Source organism: Perissodus microlepis, chromosome 18 (assembly GCF_051167445.1).
Source record: "Perissodus microlepis isolate ML-2025 ecotype Zambia chromosome 18, ASM5116744v1, whole genome shotgun sequence".
NCBI lineage: Eukaryota > Metazoa > Chordata > Actinopteri > Cichliformes > Cichlidae > Perissodus > Perissodus microlepis.
Genome location: NC_140478.1, coordinates 21,547,530 through 21,564,709, shown reverse-complemented (window position 1 = coordinate 21,564,709; position 17,180 = coordinate 21,547,530). Strand labels below are relative to the sequence as shown.

General features: G+C 38.9%; 1 protein-coding gene across 3 annotated transcripts in view; it reads right to left on the bottom strand.

The window, feature by feature from the left end:
- Positions 1 to 17,029, bottom strand: part of lpin2 (lipin 2) — a 22,621-nt gene extending 5,592 nt beyond the window's left edge. The window contains exons 1-17 of one of the 3 annotated variants that reach the window (XM_084913217.1): positions 16,864 to 17,029; positions 11,951 to 12,151; positions 7,609 to 7,704; positions 6,775 to 7,136; positions 6,586 to 6,693; positions 6,357 to 6,483; positions 5,940 to 6,276; positions 5,758 to 5,857; positions 5,414 to 5,601; positions 4,589 to 4,682; positions 4,423 to 4,492; positions 4,224 to 4,316; positions 3,985 to 4,067; positions 3,627 to 3,774; positions 3,089 to 3,237; positions 1,835 to 1,921; positions 1,178 to 1,330 (exon numbers count right to left, since the gene is read on the bottom strand). In XM_084913217.1, coding sequence (XP_084769343.1) covers positions 1,178 to 1,330; positions 1,835 to 1,921; positions 3,089 to 3,237; positions 3,627 to 3,774; positions 3,985 to 4,067; positions 4,224 to 4,316; positions 4,423 to 4,492; positions 4,589 to 4,682; positions 5,414 to 5,601; positions 5,758 to 5,857; positions 5,940 to 6,276; positions 6,357 to 6,483; positions 6,586 to 6,693; positions 6,775 to 7,136; positions 7,609 to 7,704; positions 11,951 to 12,142 — 2,387 coding nt within the window. In that variant the 5' untranslated portion in view covers positions 12,143 to 12,151; positions 16,864 to 17,029. Of the gene's footprint in view, positions 1 to 1,177; positions 1,331 to 1,834; positions 1,922 to 3,088; positions 3,238 to 3,626; positions 3,775 to 3,984; positions 4,068 to 4,223; positions 4,317 to 4,422; positions 4,493 to 4,588; positions 4,683 to 5,413; positions 5,602 to 5,757; positions 5,858 to 5,939; positions 6,277 to 6,356; positions 6,484 to 6,585; positions 6,694 to 6,774; positions 7,137 to 7,608; positions 7,705 to 11,950; positions 12,152 to 13,889; positions 14,237 to 16,863 lie in introns of those variants that run through there. The other 2 variants (XM_084913216.1, XM_084913214.1) reach the window with 2 other exon arrangements.
- Positions 17,030 to 17,180: the final 151 nt, after the last annotated feature.

Here is a 17,180-nt window from a genome sequence, read left to right as displayed (position 1 = left end):
AGCAAGTATCACAAGAGGATTTAATTGTTTAATTAACATTATATTAACACAGTCATAATTTACTGAAACCAGTGTTGCTGGGAAACATGTTTGATGGGAGAAATACTGAAAGGGGTCATTTTAAAATCATGTAACTGTTAAAATAAAATCACATCTGTTAGTTTGGAACTTTTTCTAAAGTCATTTTATTCATTCATCATACAGTGATTTTTGGGGTGTGTGGGATTAAATTATTGATTGATTTTTTTCCCCCCCAATGTAAAACAACAATTGCAGCATGCCTGGTTGCTTAGCAGCACATCTTACATACTCAAACTTTAACATGAAGGCTACTGTATCATGAGTTAGCTAGAGGAGGCTGACAGATGAACATGTATGGGAGACAGTAGGTGGATCTAATGGGTCATTCTGATGATGTTCTTCTACAATAATTAAAATATTAAGATGTGTCAGCAATTGTATTTTTGTTGTAGTCTTGTTTATTAGTGGACTCTGAAATATATTTTACCTTTACAACCAGGAAGGAAATAATTTCAATAATTTGTGAAACTCCTCTAAAACTGAACCTTAAATATTTATTTTGTCAAATATATTTAAATTTAGAAAAATGAGTCGAAAATAGACGTTCTGCTGCAAGATGTCTCAATGTGTCAAATGATCCCACATTATCAAAAAAATATAGAAAGCTAGCAGCCTCCTTCTGGATCTCCTCATCACTTCAACAAAATAATCATTCACACAAATCATGTCTCTAAAAATGCAAATGAGACTGTGACAGCAACGGGGAAATAAAGAGAATAGAATAATCCAAAACAGAGAAAATGCTGGCCATGAGCGTACTTTAGAGAAGTGACGGCACTAATACCAACACAGTTAATGCCTTTTAGATAGGAATTCATGAACTTGAGTTTGCTGTAGACTTAATAACCATGGCATATGAAAGACTTATTATAAAGAACGAGGCTCGGGAGAGTGGGGAGGATTTTGAGACTGAGAATAGGGTATTTAAAGTGAAGTTAAATCTTTTTTTTTCTCTACAAAGTTAAGGGTGAAAAATATGGGGTGGTTTGAAAACAACATTAATATCTGGGGATAAGGAGGATTTAAATTAAATCATTTAATGTATATAATGAGCTTCATGATACTGAGACTGGTAACCATTTAGAGCATATATTACCTGTGGAAAGCAGAGAAGAGGCTGCTGGGAGAGAGCATGAGAGGTCCTCGGGGTAGGATGGTGCCTCCATCATTGACCCACTGTAAGTAACCTCTTGTCATGTCCGCCATGCCGATTGCCCGGGCTGAGCAGTACAAGAACTTGTAGCCATTTCTGCGAATGGGAAGAGCAGTGCTCATTAATAATTGTTCATTATCATGACCTTAATGGCAACTACTAAGATTAGCACTTAAATTGGATGAGTTATATTGATTGCGCTCATAATGTAGAGAAGTCACAACAATTCAATTAAAAAAAGAAAATCTTGCAGAGGAAACTTTTTATTTTTTTTATTTACTACCAAAACCAATACCCATACTCACTACAGCTGACTTCATTCATGCAATACATTTTCTATATACATTTTTCAGATTTAAGTATAAAAATAAAACCAGAAAAGGCAAGGGCTGGTTTAATGGTGTTTTTACTTTCTGCAATAATTCTCCCTAAACTACAGTTAAACTTACTGAGTCATCCACCTCAGAGCTCCCCACGCAAACACTGGGAGGAAATATCAACTCCACAAAGAGCCGATTGGGAATCAACCCCAGACAGTCCTAACCACTGACCAACCATTCATGCGTCTTCCATAATTAATCAGTGTTGCTGTGCACTTACTCAGCTACAGAGTGGTAGAGCTTGGCAATCCCCTGGTGGGTCCAGTCCTTCCCCAACTGTGGAAGTATCTGTCCAAATACATCTGACCTAAAACATTTAAACACACACGAAAATATCAATATCACTGACTATAAGATAGAAATAAATCAATCAGCCACATCAAGTAGAGAAAGAGAAAGCAGAGTACTGACTGTTCAAAAGAGGTCACATAAAGCACGATAACACCGTTTTATCATAAAAATAGAACATTATGGGCTGTTCTCCACTAACGAGCATTACTGGCCTATAGGGGAGACACAGTCTCACCCTCAGCTGGCTGTGTGTCCTTACAGACTGAAATGTAAATGTCCTCATTATAGTCCCTGTGCTCTTTACCCTGTTAGCCAAAGAAAGCAGCATGTTAGGGGTTGGCCTAAAGGGTCACAGAGATAATAAGCTGCAGTCAATTTGGAGCCGTTTGATGTTGACCACCAATGAACTTCAGGGTGGGCGTCAGGAAGGCAGCAGGCATCAGTTTTGTTTCAGAAGAGATATGACTAGCTTTAAAGTAATTAACAGAGCTTGACACAAATAGAACTGGATTACAGGCTTCATATATGCCATTTGTGAAGGACTTAAATGTGTCCATGGTAGTGAAGCTACTCTGAGCTGGAATCTTATTTTAAGCTTTTGTTCCTTTTTAAATTAACCCAACAATATTATGCAACAATTTAATCTTGTGTTCATTTACCTGCTCCCCACCTTATTTGGTGGATAATAAATAAGGAGCTGTATTTAAAGTTTGCGGGCAGTTTATAGAAACACTTGAACACTGCACTATAGATTCCATCTTGCTAGTATATTAATTAGTTTTAGTGCAAAAATGGATGTTTCCATGGCGAGTTTGCAACAGATGGCTTTAAGTGTTTTAACTATATAATTAGAAAATTAGATCCACATTTTATTACAAGAACTGAAACAGGATGCAACAAAAGATCTATCTAAATGTCGCTTCACTGATTGCTTCCCACCTATATGTTAAAATCAATATTATTTTTAATTGTCGTTAAAGCAACTAAGGTAGAGCACCCAAGGGAAATTCCTTCTAATAATGTTTTGTTATTACTGTATATGTACAGGAAAATGTAATTGGATGCTACAATAACTGACTGATTTACTGCCCTGTCTATTACTGTCCATAATCAACATAGCAGCTAGCTTGCTATTACAACTGTGTTCTGTAATATGATTTTCTGAGTGACTGGAAGGCCATACTTTGTGATGGTGCCATCAATGTCAGAGATAATGACTTTGTCGTCCCAGTTCCACAGGTAGATTGTACCCTCACAGCGGCATGTGCCTTGGTATTGAGTGGTGATGCTAAATGTCACATCATTTGGCCCCTGCTTGAGTTTCAGACTAGCCTGGAAACACAAACAAAAAAGTTATTTATATATATATATATATATATATATATATATATATTTATTTCAACAGCACACGCATTACTCTCTAGCATCATTTTCTTTCCACAGTACAATGACCATCTACAGGTCTTTAGAGCCCCCTACAGACTACAAATGGAGCAAACACTAGTTCCAGTTCATAGTTAGCCAGCAGAGGGAGCACAAAACTGCCAAATAAAAACACTTGAGGCACAAATCTCATTAAGAACTCAGCAAAAAAAATAAGCTGATCTTCTGACAATCAGACACTTTTATATTTGAAATTAAATAATATTTTATGACATTTATAACAAATCCAGAGAAAGCTTTGTCAATGTGAGAAAGGAAAAGGTGTAAAATGAACTTACAATCTGATCAGAGGAAAGCCGTAGTGACTTTCTGTATGTGTGTGGGCTGGGATGGTGCTGACCATCCACTGGCTGCAGTCTCTCTTGACAGGATGCTGCGCTCACCTCCTTGGACTCTTCATCACTGGATGAGTCTCTTGCTTTAGGCCTACAGTGCAGTAACCACAGATATGGTAGTCAATTATCACAGACAAGTGGAAAAACATGTTTCAGAAAGATTCGACCTGAAGATCCTTAGATGTATAAATAAATTCAATGTTATCTTAGTTACATTATTATTATTATTCCTCATTAAACCAAAATATAAGCTCCTCCCTATGTATAATAATATAGTTTTTGATTTTCTGGTATCACATACGTTAAGGCCAGCTTCTCCTGAGATGTGGAGGGTCCTTCCTCTCCCGAATGTGGTTCCTCCTTAGTTTCGAGCTTAGTCTCCGACTGGACGAAGTAGGCAGAAAAATAAAATCCCCAATTAGCCAAGTTAAAAAAATTTCTATATGAAAACAGGACACTGCCCATGAAGAGGGAACAGAAACTAACTGCAGATACCACCTCAAATTTTGTTTTGTTCACTTGTACTAACAACATGCACACCTGCTTGATTGTGCTATCCGCCCTCTTACGCCAGAACCACCAGCGGCCTGACTTCTTTGGCATTTTCTCCTTCACCCAGGCCTCCTCTGTAGCCTGCCATAAAAAGGAAAACAAAGACATTTAATGATGAGATAGCTGCCAGCTGACAATGAATGAATGAACAGTACAAAGAGAGAGTAAAAAATTAAACACACGTTACCTTTGGTAAATTCTTCTGAAATGCTTGAAGGCTTAGAATCAAAGGTGCAGCTAGGGTCCAGTTATAATATCTGAAGACAAAGACAATTACTAATGTGTAATCCTGACCACACGTTTGAAATGTTTCTCTACTGCATTTCCAATGTGAAGTGCAAACAGTTACATACCTATTTCCTATCCTTACTACCAGGTTGGGGTTGTCTATAATTGCTGGATTTTCAGCAAATTCATGATAGGTAATGATATGCTCCATAAACCTTTCTGGAAATGAACAGGGGAGAAGAAGACTAATTAAAGACAGCTGATGAAAAGGTCAGTGGTGGTGAGAAATAACATCTTAGTAGACATAAAGGTCAGGAAACTTTTTCTTCTGATAACCCCAGACAGCTTCTAAAGCCTAAATCCCAAAGGATTAATATAACCTAGAGACCTCTAACAGTTTGTAATGACTGCGGAGGTAGTCTGTGATCATCGTTCGTAATGCAATAAATGCAGAGCAAATTAACAACATTTAACCAAATATGGACATCCTGTTATGATATTAGTCCAGAGGAAATGAGCATGTTCTTGCTTTTTTGTTCTTCTTTCCCCTTAAAGAATTATGTTATCTTTAAAATGAATGAGAGAAATGGCAGGACTCTCATATCTAGAAAAAAATGTGTATAAAAATAGCATAAGATAGAAGCATGTTGACTCGGATGACCAACATTTTTTCTGCTGTTTAACAAGGTTATGACATCATATTCAGAGATGAAGACACATTTCCTGAAGAGTTAAAGTACATGTTAATTTGATGAGAGGGAAAGTACTTCTGGGTACGACATTTACACGTCTGAACAAATATGTATCTAAGAACAGCTTCCTCTAACAGTAGCTGGACACTTTATGTGGCTAATCCAGAAGGTGCAACAAAGTTAGCTGAATGTTTACTGGCTTAAGACAAAAATGTTCACTTTATGACGCATTTTGTTGTGAGTGTCATACTCGTGTACCTTTGGATATTTCAGCATTTTCTGTCAGGCCTCCACACAGAGAAAGAGTAACATCAGGGAGGTCACTAGTTGAGTCAGAGAGACACTCTGTCCCGCTGTCAGCTGCAGCACTACCCACCGACTGTGGGGACTGTGAACCAGAGTGCATCTCAGAGTCAATCCAGTGCTTAGCAGCTGCCTCAGTCTCACTGGAGAAAAAGAAAGACAAGGAGAAGAAAATGGTTACAATATGTCATGATACTGGTCTTTCAGGCTGTCAGTGATACTTCAGAGGAGAAATCGTTTTGGCTTTTATTTTATAATTACAAAGGTTAAGTAATTAGGCAGATCTTTAACCATCATACCTCTTAGGAAAATATCGTGCAGCAACATCAGGTTCAAGTACATTCAAGTCATCTAAGTAGATATCCTCAGGACCCTGATGCTGGCTCCTCTTCGGAACACCTACATACAATATATTTACAAATTACAAACTCATAACCAAGACAAGCCTTAAAAAGCACCAATCTGCAGCCACCTAACATACCTTTCTTCTTTGATGGTGAATCTGTCTGCTGGTTACTGGACGCGGTGGAGGTTGCTATGCTTGATTGCAGGATATCAAGGGGTTCTGTAGGGGCTTCCGGACTAACAGATGATATGGTGCTAACAGACGATATTGGAATTACAGGTGTTACAGTGGTGACGGGGGTGCGTGGCTCGGGCTTGACAATGTTACACACTGAAGAGGAGGTGGCATCTCCTTTTTCAACCTCGGTCTCATTCTCCATGGCCTCCGAGCTGAGGATGACACGGAAATGGGTGCTCTCTGATGGGGTGATGGTCACTTTTTTCAGTGGTTCTGATTTCTCCTTCTTGGTGACCTAAAAAAATTGGACGTAATGTTATTGTGATGATGAGTCAACTGGCAATGGTTTGAACTCCACTGGGAAGAAGTGCTTACCCTTGTGGTTTCTGGAAATTCTCCCCATGTCCACTGCATGTGAGACTCAGCTCTGAGCAAACTCTCTGAAGGCCTCATCACCAGTTCTGAGTCACTCTTTGGGGTAAAGGCCTGAGACAAGCTATGGCTGCAGGGGTGTAAAAAGAAATGCCAAGTATTAGTAAAACAGGTGCTACTTACACGTCTGTGCTATCTTTGCTAACGACTTTCGGTTCATGTCAGCACATACCCATCACCAGCTGGCCAGTCCCCATCAGACATTGGATAACCATCAAGGCTGTGTCTGGCTGCGGGTAATTTAGGGTCAATGTCACGCACTGTAGTCACTGAAGGTGATCTAAATTCAGAGTGCAGAAGAAGCATAATAATTAACTGATCTCTTCACACAAATCTGGCTACAAGCATTGAATAAACATACCTTGATACATGAACTGTAGTTTCCTCATCAGAGCTGAGATCCATTTCAAAGATCTCCTCATTTTGCCCAGTACTAGACATAGCAGCAGTGGTAGCAGCAGGTGCATTAGCAGCAACAGCATTACCAGTAGTGACTGACGGCGGGGTCAGTTCCTCTCTACGGGGGTCTCCTTTGTGCTTCTTTCTCCGTCTTTTCTTCTTTTTTGTGGCCACAGTGCTTGGAGCAGGAGGTTCAGGAGGGTCCTCTGGGTCGGCAGGATCATCTTCCAGATCTTTTGGTGCCCTGTGCTCCACCTCTGAGATCCAGAACAGGTGACTCTCGGTGGGGATTGGGGAGGTGGCCAAATGGGCAGGAACAATCTGCTGAAATAGGAAAGCAGGACATGAGGATTAAGATATGTTTAAACAAGGATAATCGTAGTTTGAAACACAATTTTGACTAAGGTCCTGCAGGTAGAAGTCACTGCTGAGATGTCACAATAGCAGCCTGAGCAAAGGTTAACTATGCAATATGGTGGAGTAATCACTTCTTCCTACAAACACTGCCCTACATTTCTACTTCAAGAATGCTGTTAAGCAAAGGCAAGACTGTTGTTGTGTTGGGTCAACGAAAGCAAAGTGAAAGATGTTTTGAAAACATGTCTGAAGTTTCATTTCTTTTTTTCAACATGAAATATTTCATGACTTTGCTACATTAAAACTCAAAACAAGACTGCACAAAAAGGAGAATGAACAAATTATATATCTGGAAAAATGTCTCAATGAAACTTTGTGTCATTAGCCTTTAGCAGTTTTGTTACTTTAGTTATTTATTTTAATTACACTTATGGCTTACATTCTGTTGCTCAGCTTCCTGCACAAAAAAGGCCTCTCCATTGTCACCAAGCTTCATATGCAGGTCTACAGGCTCTCCATTCACTTCGATGTCGATCTGGAAAGAAGACACATAATTCCCTTTCAAACATGTGCTCCTCTCTTATTAGTCTGACATCTTCTGAACAATTTGTCACTTTTATCTGAATGAGCTTCCTGCTCACTTTCCTATAAAAGTCACGAGTAACAATTGTGTTTTACTTTTAACACGGCAAAAGCTTCAACAGCATGAAGGCACATTAACTGACAGACATGTACAAGACCATGGCTTACTGACTTAAGACACTCTCTCATGCTTTTGACATTGTCATCTCACTATCTCAGTGTGGCTTTTGAATATGCCCACAGATTGATTAACTCGCTCTCTCTGTTACAGTCTTCATGAAGATTATGTGATAAACATTAACATAAAGTGACCGATGTCTAAATGCCAACACTTTAACAGACTGAAGAAGCCAGCAATGTTAAGTATGCAATTTTTGAAGAGGGCTGTATTGGCACTGCTGTTCAAATGTAAAAACTGCCAAAGCAATAATACAGAACAGAAAATAAAATAGGACACTGACACTGAAAACAGTTATTCATTGACGTCAATCACCCTGTGTATCAACCAATCAATAAAAATCTTACATTACCCTTTTTAGTTGACTTTTAAAAAAATTAAAAAAAAACATCACACTGGTTGTTTTATTATACTTCCATTATTTTGCAAGATCACATACATGGTCTGTATGCACTCAGAGACCCATCTTCCTCCAGAGGCTTTAGAAAACCTAATAAGCGTATGGGTCTTCTGGGCTTGCCTTCTGTGGAGCCTGCCAACAGAACAAGGCCATTCATGTTTGCCAGATAAACCCCAGTGGACCAGGGGGCCATTCAGAAATTTGACACCAAAAACAAAAAACAAAACAAAAAAAACAGGTCACGTCTGGCAGAGACTACAGGAGGAGACAGACTCTGACTCACAAGTGCTCTGCAACTTGAAACCAAATCATCAATATTAATTTACAACCAATGGCTGTAGAAATAATCAGTTTTTCTCCCTCTTGTGCTATCTGTCTGGTTGTACATTTCCTTTTGATGCTGTCCTTTACTGTTGCTGTGGGTTCTCTACAGCCTCAAGATTTAATTTCACCCCTTCAGGGGTGCTGGAGGAAATTTATGTGTGGCAGTGGCTGGTAATTTCAATGCCCAATTAATAATGAGCTAGAATAAATGAGGGTCCTCTTCAGCTGTTCACAGTGTGTGACAGGTTACATGCACTTGAATAGCTGAGATGTGGATTTGCCAACACTGTGCTCCATCACTGGAATGATTGCGAGGCACGGCCACTTACAAATGCTTGAATTAAGGCAGGATATTAAGATGTTTGGGTTTTTGGGTTTTTTTGCTTTGTTAAACACAAGTCTATTTCACTCTTGACGTTCACTTTTCAGATTAGAAGAACAAGAAAATAATATGTGTAAGTGCACTTAATTAACATTTCTAATGTTTTTAGAAACCACATAGTACTTGAAAAACTTTTCTGGTTGCCAACCAAAGTGACTGATGTACGGGAACAGGCACACTATCAGCAGCCAAATTTTAATTAGTATTTGGCAAACAGCTATAGCTGAATTCCCACTCATAATTCTCTAAAATATCTGCATGTCAGTACCAAATACCACACAATTTATTGCATTTATCGCAAAAGCACAAGGCGCTAATAACTGATCTCAGGGACAGACATAACTGTTTGTTACACAACAGCCCCTGTTCAGGCCTCCTTCACGTTTCCTCCCTCTCCCACACATAGAAGTTGTAAAGCTGCTGTTGCCATAGAAACCACTCATTCATTCCTCCCCTTTAAGCCCATCGGGATTCTGGGTAGGTGGTGAGACAGTGTCAGTTCCCCCCGCAAATCATTATCCACTCCGGTTCACCAGCAAGTAAATAAGCTCTCTAAGCTAGTGCACAACATAACCATACTAAGAAGTACAGCTGCAGCTATCGATTATTTTAGTAATCGAGTCATCTATCAATTATTCCATCGAGTAACTGATAAGAAATACCTTTGTCTTATTATCGAGATATATTCAAAAGTGAAAAATAAATAAGAGAAAAAAATCTAATTGGTTTCCACTTTGTTTTTTGTTTCATCTGCCATCTGCTTCATTTGTCAAAAAAAACAAAAACAAAATTTAATATGACACCTAAATACAAAGGATTTGTTTTTGTTTTTCAAATAAAATATTTTCTTAAATGCAAAAATATTTAAATGCTCAAATAAGAGGCATAAAACTAAGGCTTTAAAAAAAAATCTTTAGTCTGTCTTCTTGGAATGCTTTATGAGTTTTTGTACATGTTTCTGCGTGTTTAAGTCTGCAAGTTAATGAGTAAGTTTGTGTCTGCAAGCCTTTAAAGGAGAATGTGGTGGCTGTAATGAAGAGAAGCGAGTATATCAGCATTCTGAAGTTTGACCAGTGCGTTGATGCAAAGTTTTTGTGTTGCTGAAAACAAGATGATGGTGATGGTGCAGACGTTAATGATATTAACGATGATTCACCGTTTTTAAATATCACTGCAATTCATTGAGACACTATTTTATATGTATTCACTTGTGAATAAATGTTATAAAAATCTTGAAATAAACGTGGTGTAGTACACACCATGCCCCCCCTTTAGACTCTCTCCTGTTCGCTTCCATGTAAAACATGGAAGCCCTTAGTCTTCAGCAAGATATATAATTGAACTATTCTGGAATCAGACTACGTTAACAGTTCCTCTGCATTTTTTAATGTAGCCTTACTTCTGGAGGCCTACTGCAGATTTTTCATTGCGTGAAACAAACGACGGTGGATGGAGTTGCTACAAAGTTTGCTTTTCTTCACATCAAGAGTTTGTTGATCAGATCCTTTGTGAATGACCCCCCCTCTAGTTTTTTCCCAGGAAAGGCATTAATGTTGATCTCAGGAATATCGCTGCTGTTTATGATTTTCTTTTTCTCAACAGAGCTCACGTCTCGTTAATAGCTCCGCCTCTTTGCTCTTTGCAGTGTGTAAAAAGACTCCTAGTTTAACTATCCCAGCTTCATCATCACTGGTGTTGTTGTGTTATCAGTGTATGCAGGCTTAACTTCCTTAAACTTTTTTTATTCACACGCTGCTCATAAATACGTTTGTATTACAGGAATGTTTTCAGTCGTAAATGTGGGTGGATCGCTCGGGTTTGCGTTTCCATGGTAACAATGGCGCGCTACAATCATCGAAGCAAAGAATTTGTGTTGAGATTTTTTTTATAATCTGATTATTCGTAATACTCAATAACAGTCCTACTAAAAATAGATGTTAAGACAAGTTCACCATTCTTACTTGTGTTATGGAACAAACACTTAAAATAAATACATCATATATTCCATCCATTACCAATTTCTTGCTGAATACCAACATTTTCTTAAACTTAATATAAACCTATAAACTGAAAAAAACTCAATAACAGACATAACAGTGAGCCATAACATTTGCATCTACATCTCCCTACTGCAATACACTAATACACTCAACCTACTCTCCCTGCTATTTGGCCAATGTAGAGGTGCTACAAAAAGTGAGAAGTGAACTCAAGTGCTCATCATCCATGATTAATTGGATCTGGTCTCCCAGGCAAGATGATATAGTAACAAATACCATCAATGAGGGAGAAAAGCCCAGAGCATCCCGTCTATGTTGAGCAAACATAAAAGATTTCCCTGAATGATTCATAGCCTGTGATTTCGATGCTCAGTATTTGTTAATTACCCACACTGGGATTGGAGAGTCATATGCTTTTTTTGATCCCAGTGTGGAGGAGCTTTGTTAAGGGGAGGACATTATGACTGTGTCCTGGGGGAGATGTCCTTAACGCCATTTTGGGCATGATGGAATTGATATGAAACACATTCCATCGATTAAATAGGTTGGCGTCTTTTCACTCACACTTTTAATTAAATTAAATATAGTTACATTTTTAAAGCCTTTGCATTGAACTTCCAGATTAGCAAAACCTCACTGATCAGTTTGAAAAATGAATATTATAATCAGGAGCAGAGAACATTTTTAATATCCAATGTTAATCCAATGTTAAAACTTGGTACATATATTACCCACAATGCAACTCAACCACCAACAGTTCAGTCAAGTGATTTGGGCATGTTGTGGGGAAACAAAACACAAAAACTTGGTGATATAGAAACATGCTCATCTATATAAATATATGAGCTTTGTATATGAATCGATATAAGCTTAATGCTTTGACACATCAGTGAAAGAAAAAAAAAAAAAACTCACCACTTTCTCTTTGGAGCGCAGCACGCCCAGCTTACCAAAGCGCACATGGAATGGCGAGCACTGGTAGGTGCCATCTCTCTGACGGACAACCACAACATCGATGCAGCCTGACAATGTGGCCTGGTTAATGCCCTTATACAGTTCTTTGACAGTCACCAGAACCTGACCTGCTAGCTGGCCAACGTAGTTCATGGTGTCCGCCTGTACAGAGAAAAACAAAAACAAAAAACCAAATATTAACAGAGTAAATGGAAAGACAAGCTAAAGGCATTATTATTCAGCAAGAGTCCAGAAGACACAACCACTTATGAAATCTACAAATTTTCCACTTGAAAGCTCCCTCCCTTCCTGCTTACCCTGTGGTGTCTGTTTATCTCCTGACCTCCATACAGACTGCTAGAGTTATACTGTTGTCCTATAACTGGCCATTGTCCCACGTGAACAACATTAGACAGAGGAGGGCTGCTATGGAAGCAGTTGACTTCCTGTTTACATCCATTAAACACTACTGTCAAAATCAAATCAAAAACTAAAACCACATTTCTGGCCTCTTTACTGAACTATATTATTTGCCCTCGATTGCCCTCTGCGACACAGAGTGTGAGTAACGATTAACTTAAACATGACTTTGGTTTGCCTGGGTCAGGGTCTAGTTTACTGGGGCCTGTAAACACATTGCCTCACTGACTTCATTGGGTTTACATAACCTGACATGTTCTGTCTTACACTAACCTTTTGTTCTGAATCTAGTCATGAGAGCAGTGATGAGGGGGGTGGAGGGGGGTAAGGGGGTAGAGAATAGGGACATTTGTGCAAGGGTGGCATCATGGAATATGGCAAACAACTGTGGTATATTCATTCGGAGTAGGATGATGAGTAGAGAGTATATGCACAGAGTATTCACTTTAAACCATAATCAGACAGGCAAACAGGAGACTTTAGCAGCTATCACAGCCACCACAAAGTTCAAAGAGCAGTAGAAAGTTCAGATCATTTGATACCAGCAGGAAGCCAAGAAACAGGAAGCTCCGCGTTCGTGTTTCCTCGAACTTAACCCCAAATTTGTACTCAGTGAGAATGTGAAAAACAGGTCAACTACACTCTGTTGGGATAATCGCATAAATATAGTAACAACCAGGGTTTACACACCTGACATATTTTCAGTACAGCTTGTATGACTGAAGCGTTAGGTATGTGTTTATAATATGAAGGACCAGTGAACCTATATTTTTGTGTATGACACTTAAAAATACAATACACTTTAGCTCCAGCAGTATCTTTCATATTACAGGTTAAAGGTACAAATGTGGTATGCTGGTTTTTGTGTCTTTATCTACTTTCTCCATCTCTAGAAACTAAGAACTTTTTACCAAAGTAACACTTTAAAGAGATTTATAGTACTGTAGATATTTAACTTTCACTTTTATTTCGGTGTCAGAAAGTCAGAGTACACGTACACCCTGTCTATTGGACTGATGTAGGATTAACACTGAGCAAATTATCACGGGATCATTTGGAAAATGTGCGGCAAATGCTTCAACCTGCTTCTACACATTTATTTTTCCTTCTTTCAGGGTCAGCCCAGAAGTAGGGCAATGCAAAAGTAGACTACAGTCAGAAATTAAACAGGACGGCTCGGTATTTCAGATGACACATAATTAGCACATCAGACAGGTGATGAAAGACTCATGAGCCAATCTGTACTATTTTGACTGGATCACAATCCTGTATTTGTCCCCCTCACTGCCTACTTCTTTTAACATCAAATTATAAATCCAGGCAATCATGTGTGAAACTATTAGGCTTAGTTACAGTAACAAGCCAACAAACCAAGCAACCTGACAAAAACAAACAATAGAAGATGACTAACTGCCTATTTGGCCCTCTAGTTTCAGGCCCAAGCTGTGACTAACCAGGAAACCTGTCAGTACTGACTCACCAGGAACCAAGATGACCTCTGAGAGGATGGCTCATCCTGTTCACTGTTGTCTGTGTTGTCTTCTGTGTTGCTTCCCAGGAGCTCCCTGTTCCCCCAAGATCTCTGTCTCTTCATCACCATTAACAGAGCATCAGCTCCAGCCTTATCCACCTCAGGACTAGACTAGCACCAATGTTTTCCTCTCTCAGATTATGGTGATAATATCCCTCTGTCATCCTGAATCAAATCTAAAATAAGGTCCACCTAATCACCTTGCAATGACCCTCCCAGGAGTAAATACAGATACACTATCTGAAGCCAGCTGCGATTTTGTAATAGTAATAAAGATTGTCATTTTTCTTCTATTCTCTGCAGAATATGAACATATGCTTGTCCAGTCAGCTGACATGGCAGTAAGGGTTTAGCCAATGGGATGGCTTCTTTGGACTTGTGGTTTATAGCTGATAAGAGAATGCTAATTTCTGTGAACAGCTATGCAATGTTTTCCCCTGATAAGAGTAGGCAAAACCAAACAGCAATCCCCAGCAAGATGTTCTTTTACAGTCAGTCACGTATACCTGTCAGGTTCATTGCTGCAGGTGTTTGTTATTGTGGATGGCTCATTGAAAGTAGGACAGTAAGTACACTGGACTTCAATATGTTGATTTCTTTGTTGCCAGTTGTCACATGAGCTCAGAAAACAGATGGAATTTTTTTTTTTTTTAAACAGCACCAACATCATAATCTTTGCACACTAAAATAATAAATCCGGTAGAGCGGTACACTGATGAGACTGTAGTTCAAGCCATGATGAACACATTTTTATCATCAGGAGGTTCTCTCTCTAGTTTGGTTTCCAGCATTCGCCTGCCTGTTTCGCTCCTAAAATGAGCATAAAGCATGAGGCTCTTCCAAAGAGGTCTCAGCCCCACTGTCCCATCTGCTAAGCTTTTTGTAAACATGACCAAAGAAAACACAGGCCCACTGAGTTGAGGGCTGTGGGCTCTTCCTCCCCCTTTGCTAGGATCTGTTCCGTGTTCAAGAATTTAACAACAGCCATGCGGAAAATAAATGAGTACTTTCTTTTAGTGATAAAATATGGAGAAAAATTATATGTGTCATTTAACAAATAAGAAATCTTCAAATTACAAACTCGAGCAATTAAGAATTACAAGCGCAGACATGTTGTATTATGGTCTACTCCACAATTATGGCTTTCATCTGGAATGATCTAGTCAACATTTGCTTTGACTGGGTAACAAAAGAAATCAGTTCTGCTAGACCACACAAAGTTCATGTTACACACTTTCAAGTATTAAGTTACACAAAATCAGCCTGCTCATTATGTGCAACATAAACCAAACCCCACAGAGTGCCAAGCTGCACTTTTACACGAGAAAAGGAGATTTTTTTGGTCACAATCAAAGTGTAGTTCATTATTTTCCAGTGAATTGCAAAATCCCTGTGAATTTGACAATACACAAAGCACAAGTGGTCAAAGTACCAACACTAATTCTATCAGGAAGATTGAACGCTTTCAAAATGTTTTCTTCTCTTAAGTGTAGACGATAACCAACACACACAGAAACATGTTCATTCAAAGTTATTTTGCATTTATAGTCTATGGTCCGGTAAACTTGTATTGTGTTACATATAAGGGAACTGAGAACTAGTTAGAAATTGTCCAATCTACTGGAAGCATAAGCATCCAAGCTTATTTTTCATTGCAAAGTAGTGAAGTCATACTACAGTGTGGCAGTGTGCAACAGTGGAGTAACTGCATACCTGAGTCACATGAAATACTTTATCTATCTTTTGTTTCTACAGTGTGTCCAGACTCTGATCTGAAACAGTGTTGAGAGTGTAAATCAATGCAAACATACTTTTCCACCCTGCAGAAAATTGAACAGGAGTTAATAATGGAATCAATAAAGAATCTGAGTTGTGGACAAAACTAATCTAAGAATCTGCATTAAAAGAAAAATACTACTAATGCCTGATTCTAATGTTTAGTCCGTTTTAATTTAAAAGCTACAAACTATAACCCCAAATTGACCATTAATGAAACTAAGATTTTGCCTTTCAAATAGTTTCAGCAACTGAACATTTATGAAAATAAGGTTATTTGCAAGATTTATGTCAGATTGTATCTTGATTTTCTAATGTTACCTGTAACTCAGAATGACTAAATAACAGTATTGGTATGGGGTTTTCTAATATTACACATTTAAATTAAAACGTTGGGGGAGAAAAGTGTTATCTCTAAGTTGATTGGAAAACTACCAAGATTCTGGTTACTAGTGTTTTCAAAGGCCACCCACAAGCAGGTGTTTTCTTATGTGAGGAGTCAGTGCTGCTTACAAGCCAACACTAAATACAAAACATGAGTTTACACAAGCTTGCTCCAACGTTAGTCAGTTGAGTCATTCCGTTTTAATGTCAGCCTGAGCTGTTATAGCTATAAAAAATGCTAATTTTGCAGATTAAAGCTGGTGTATGGCCATAAGAGCTTCGATGTCATTGCGGAAATAAATGAAAAGCGAAACCATAAATCTTAGGTGTTTTGTACAACCGTGTTTTACATTGGTACAAATCCAAGCTATAAACTGTGGGTGAAAATAGTACATGGGAGGAAAAAATGAATGGAGACGGAGCTCTGTCAGCTAGCTGCTTGCCAGCTTGTTAACCCTCAGCTAGCCGCCGTGTTATCGCTGGGTTTACGTTACCGTAACAGCAAACGGTGAAACACGAGTCACTCACTAGGTCACCGCTTTCAAATGGAAAGTCGATATATTTCTGCATTATGTGATAAATACATTCACAGTCCGGTCTTTTTGGTGTTTTAATTAAATGAATCCACAGCAGCTAAAAAAACAGTTAGCAAGGTTAGGTGCTAGCTATGGTTAGCCGAAGGCAGATTCAGATAATAAGATGTTAAAAGCAGCTGCGAACCGCTTTGACAGGGCTCGAAATCATTTTATCACTAAACCCTTACCTTCTGGTTGCGGGATGCTGCCGATGAAGGACGTTATGGTGTCTTCACTCAGTCCCCATATCTGTACCCGTGAAACTCCTCAGAAGCCTTCTGACGTGTCCGTGTCTGGACCACCGTGACCGACTGGTGGTGACTGCCAGCAGAGAGCTGAAGTTGATGGGACAGGGAGCCGCACAGCGGCGGTGCACTCACACAGCTGGTGGGATACTTTCGGTTTGTCTGTGCCGTACATAAATTCATTCAGTACACTTGCAGCCAAAATTACAGCCCCTGCAGTGTATTTAATACTATAACTTATGTGAAGTTATTATCATAAT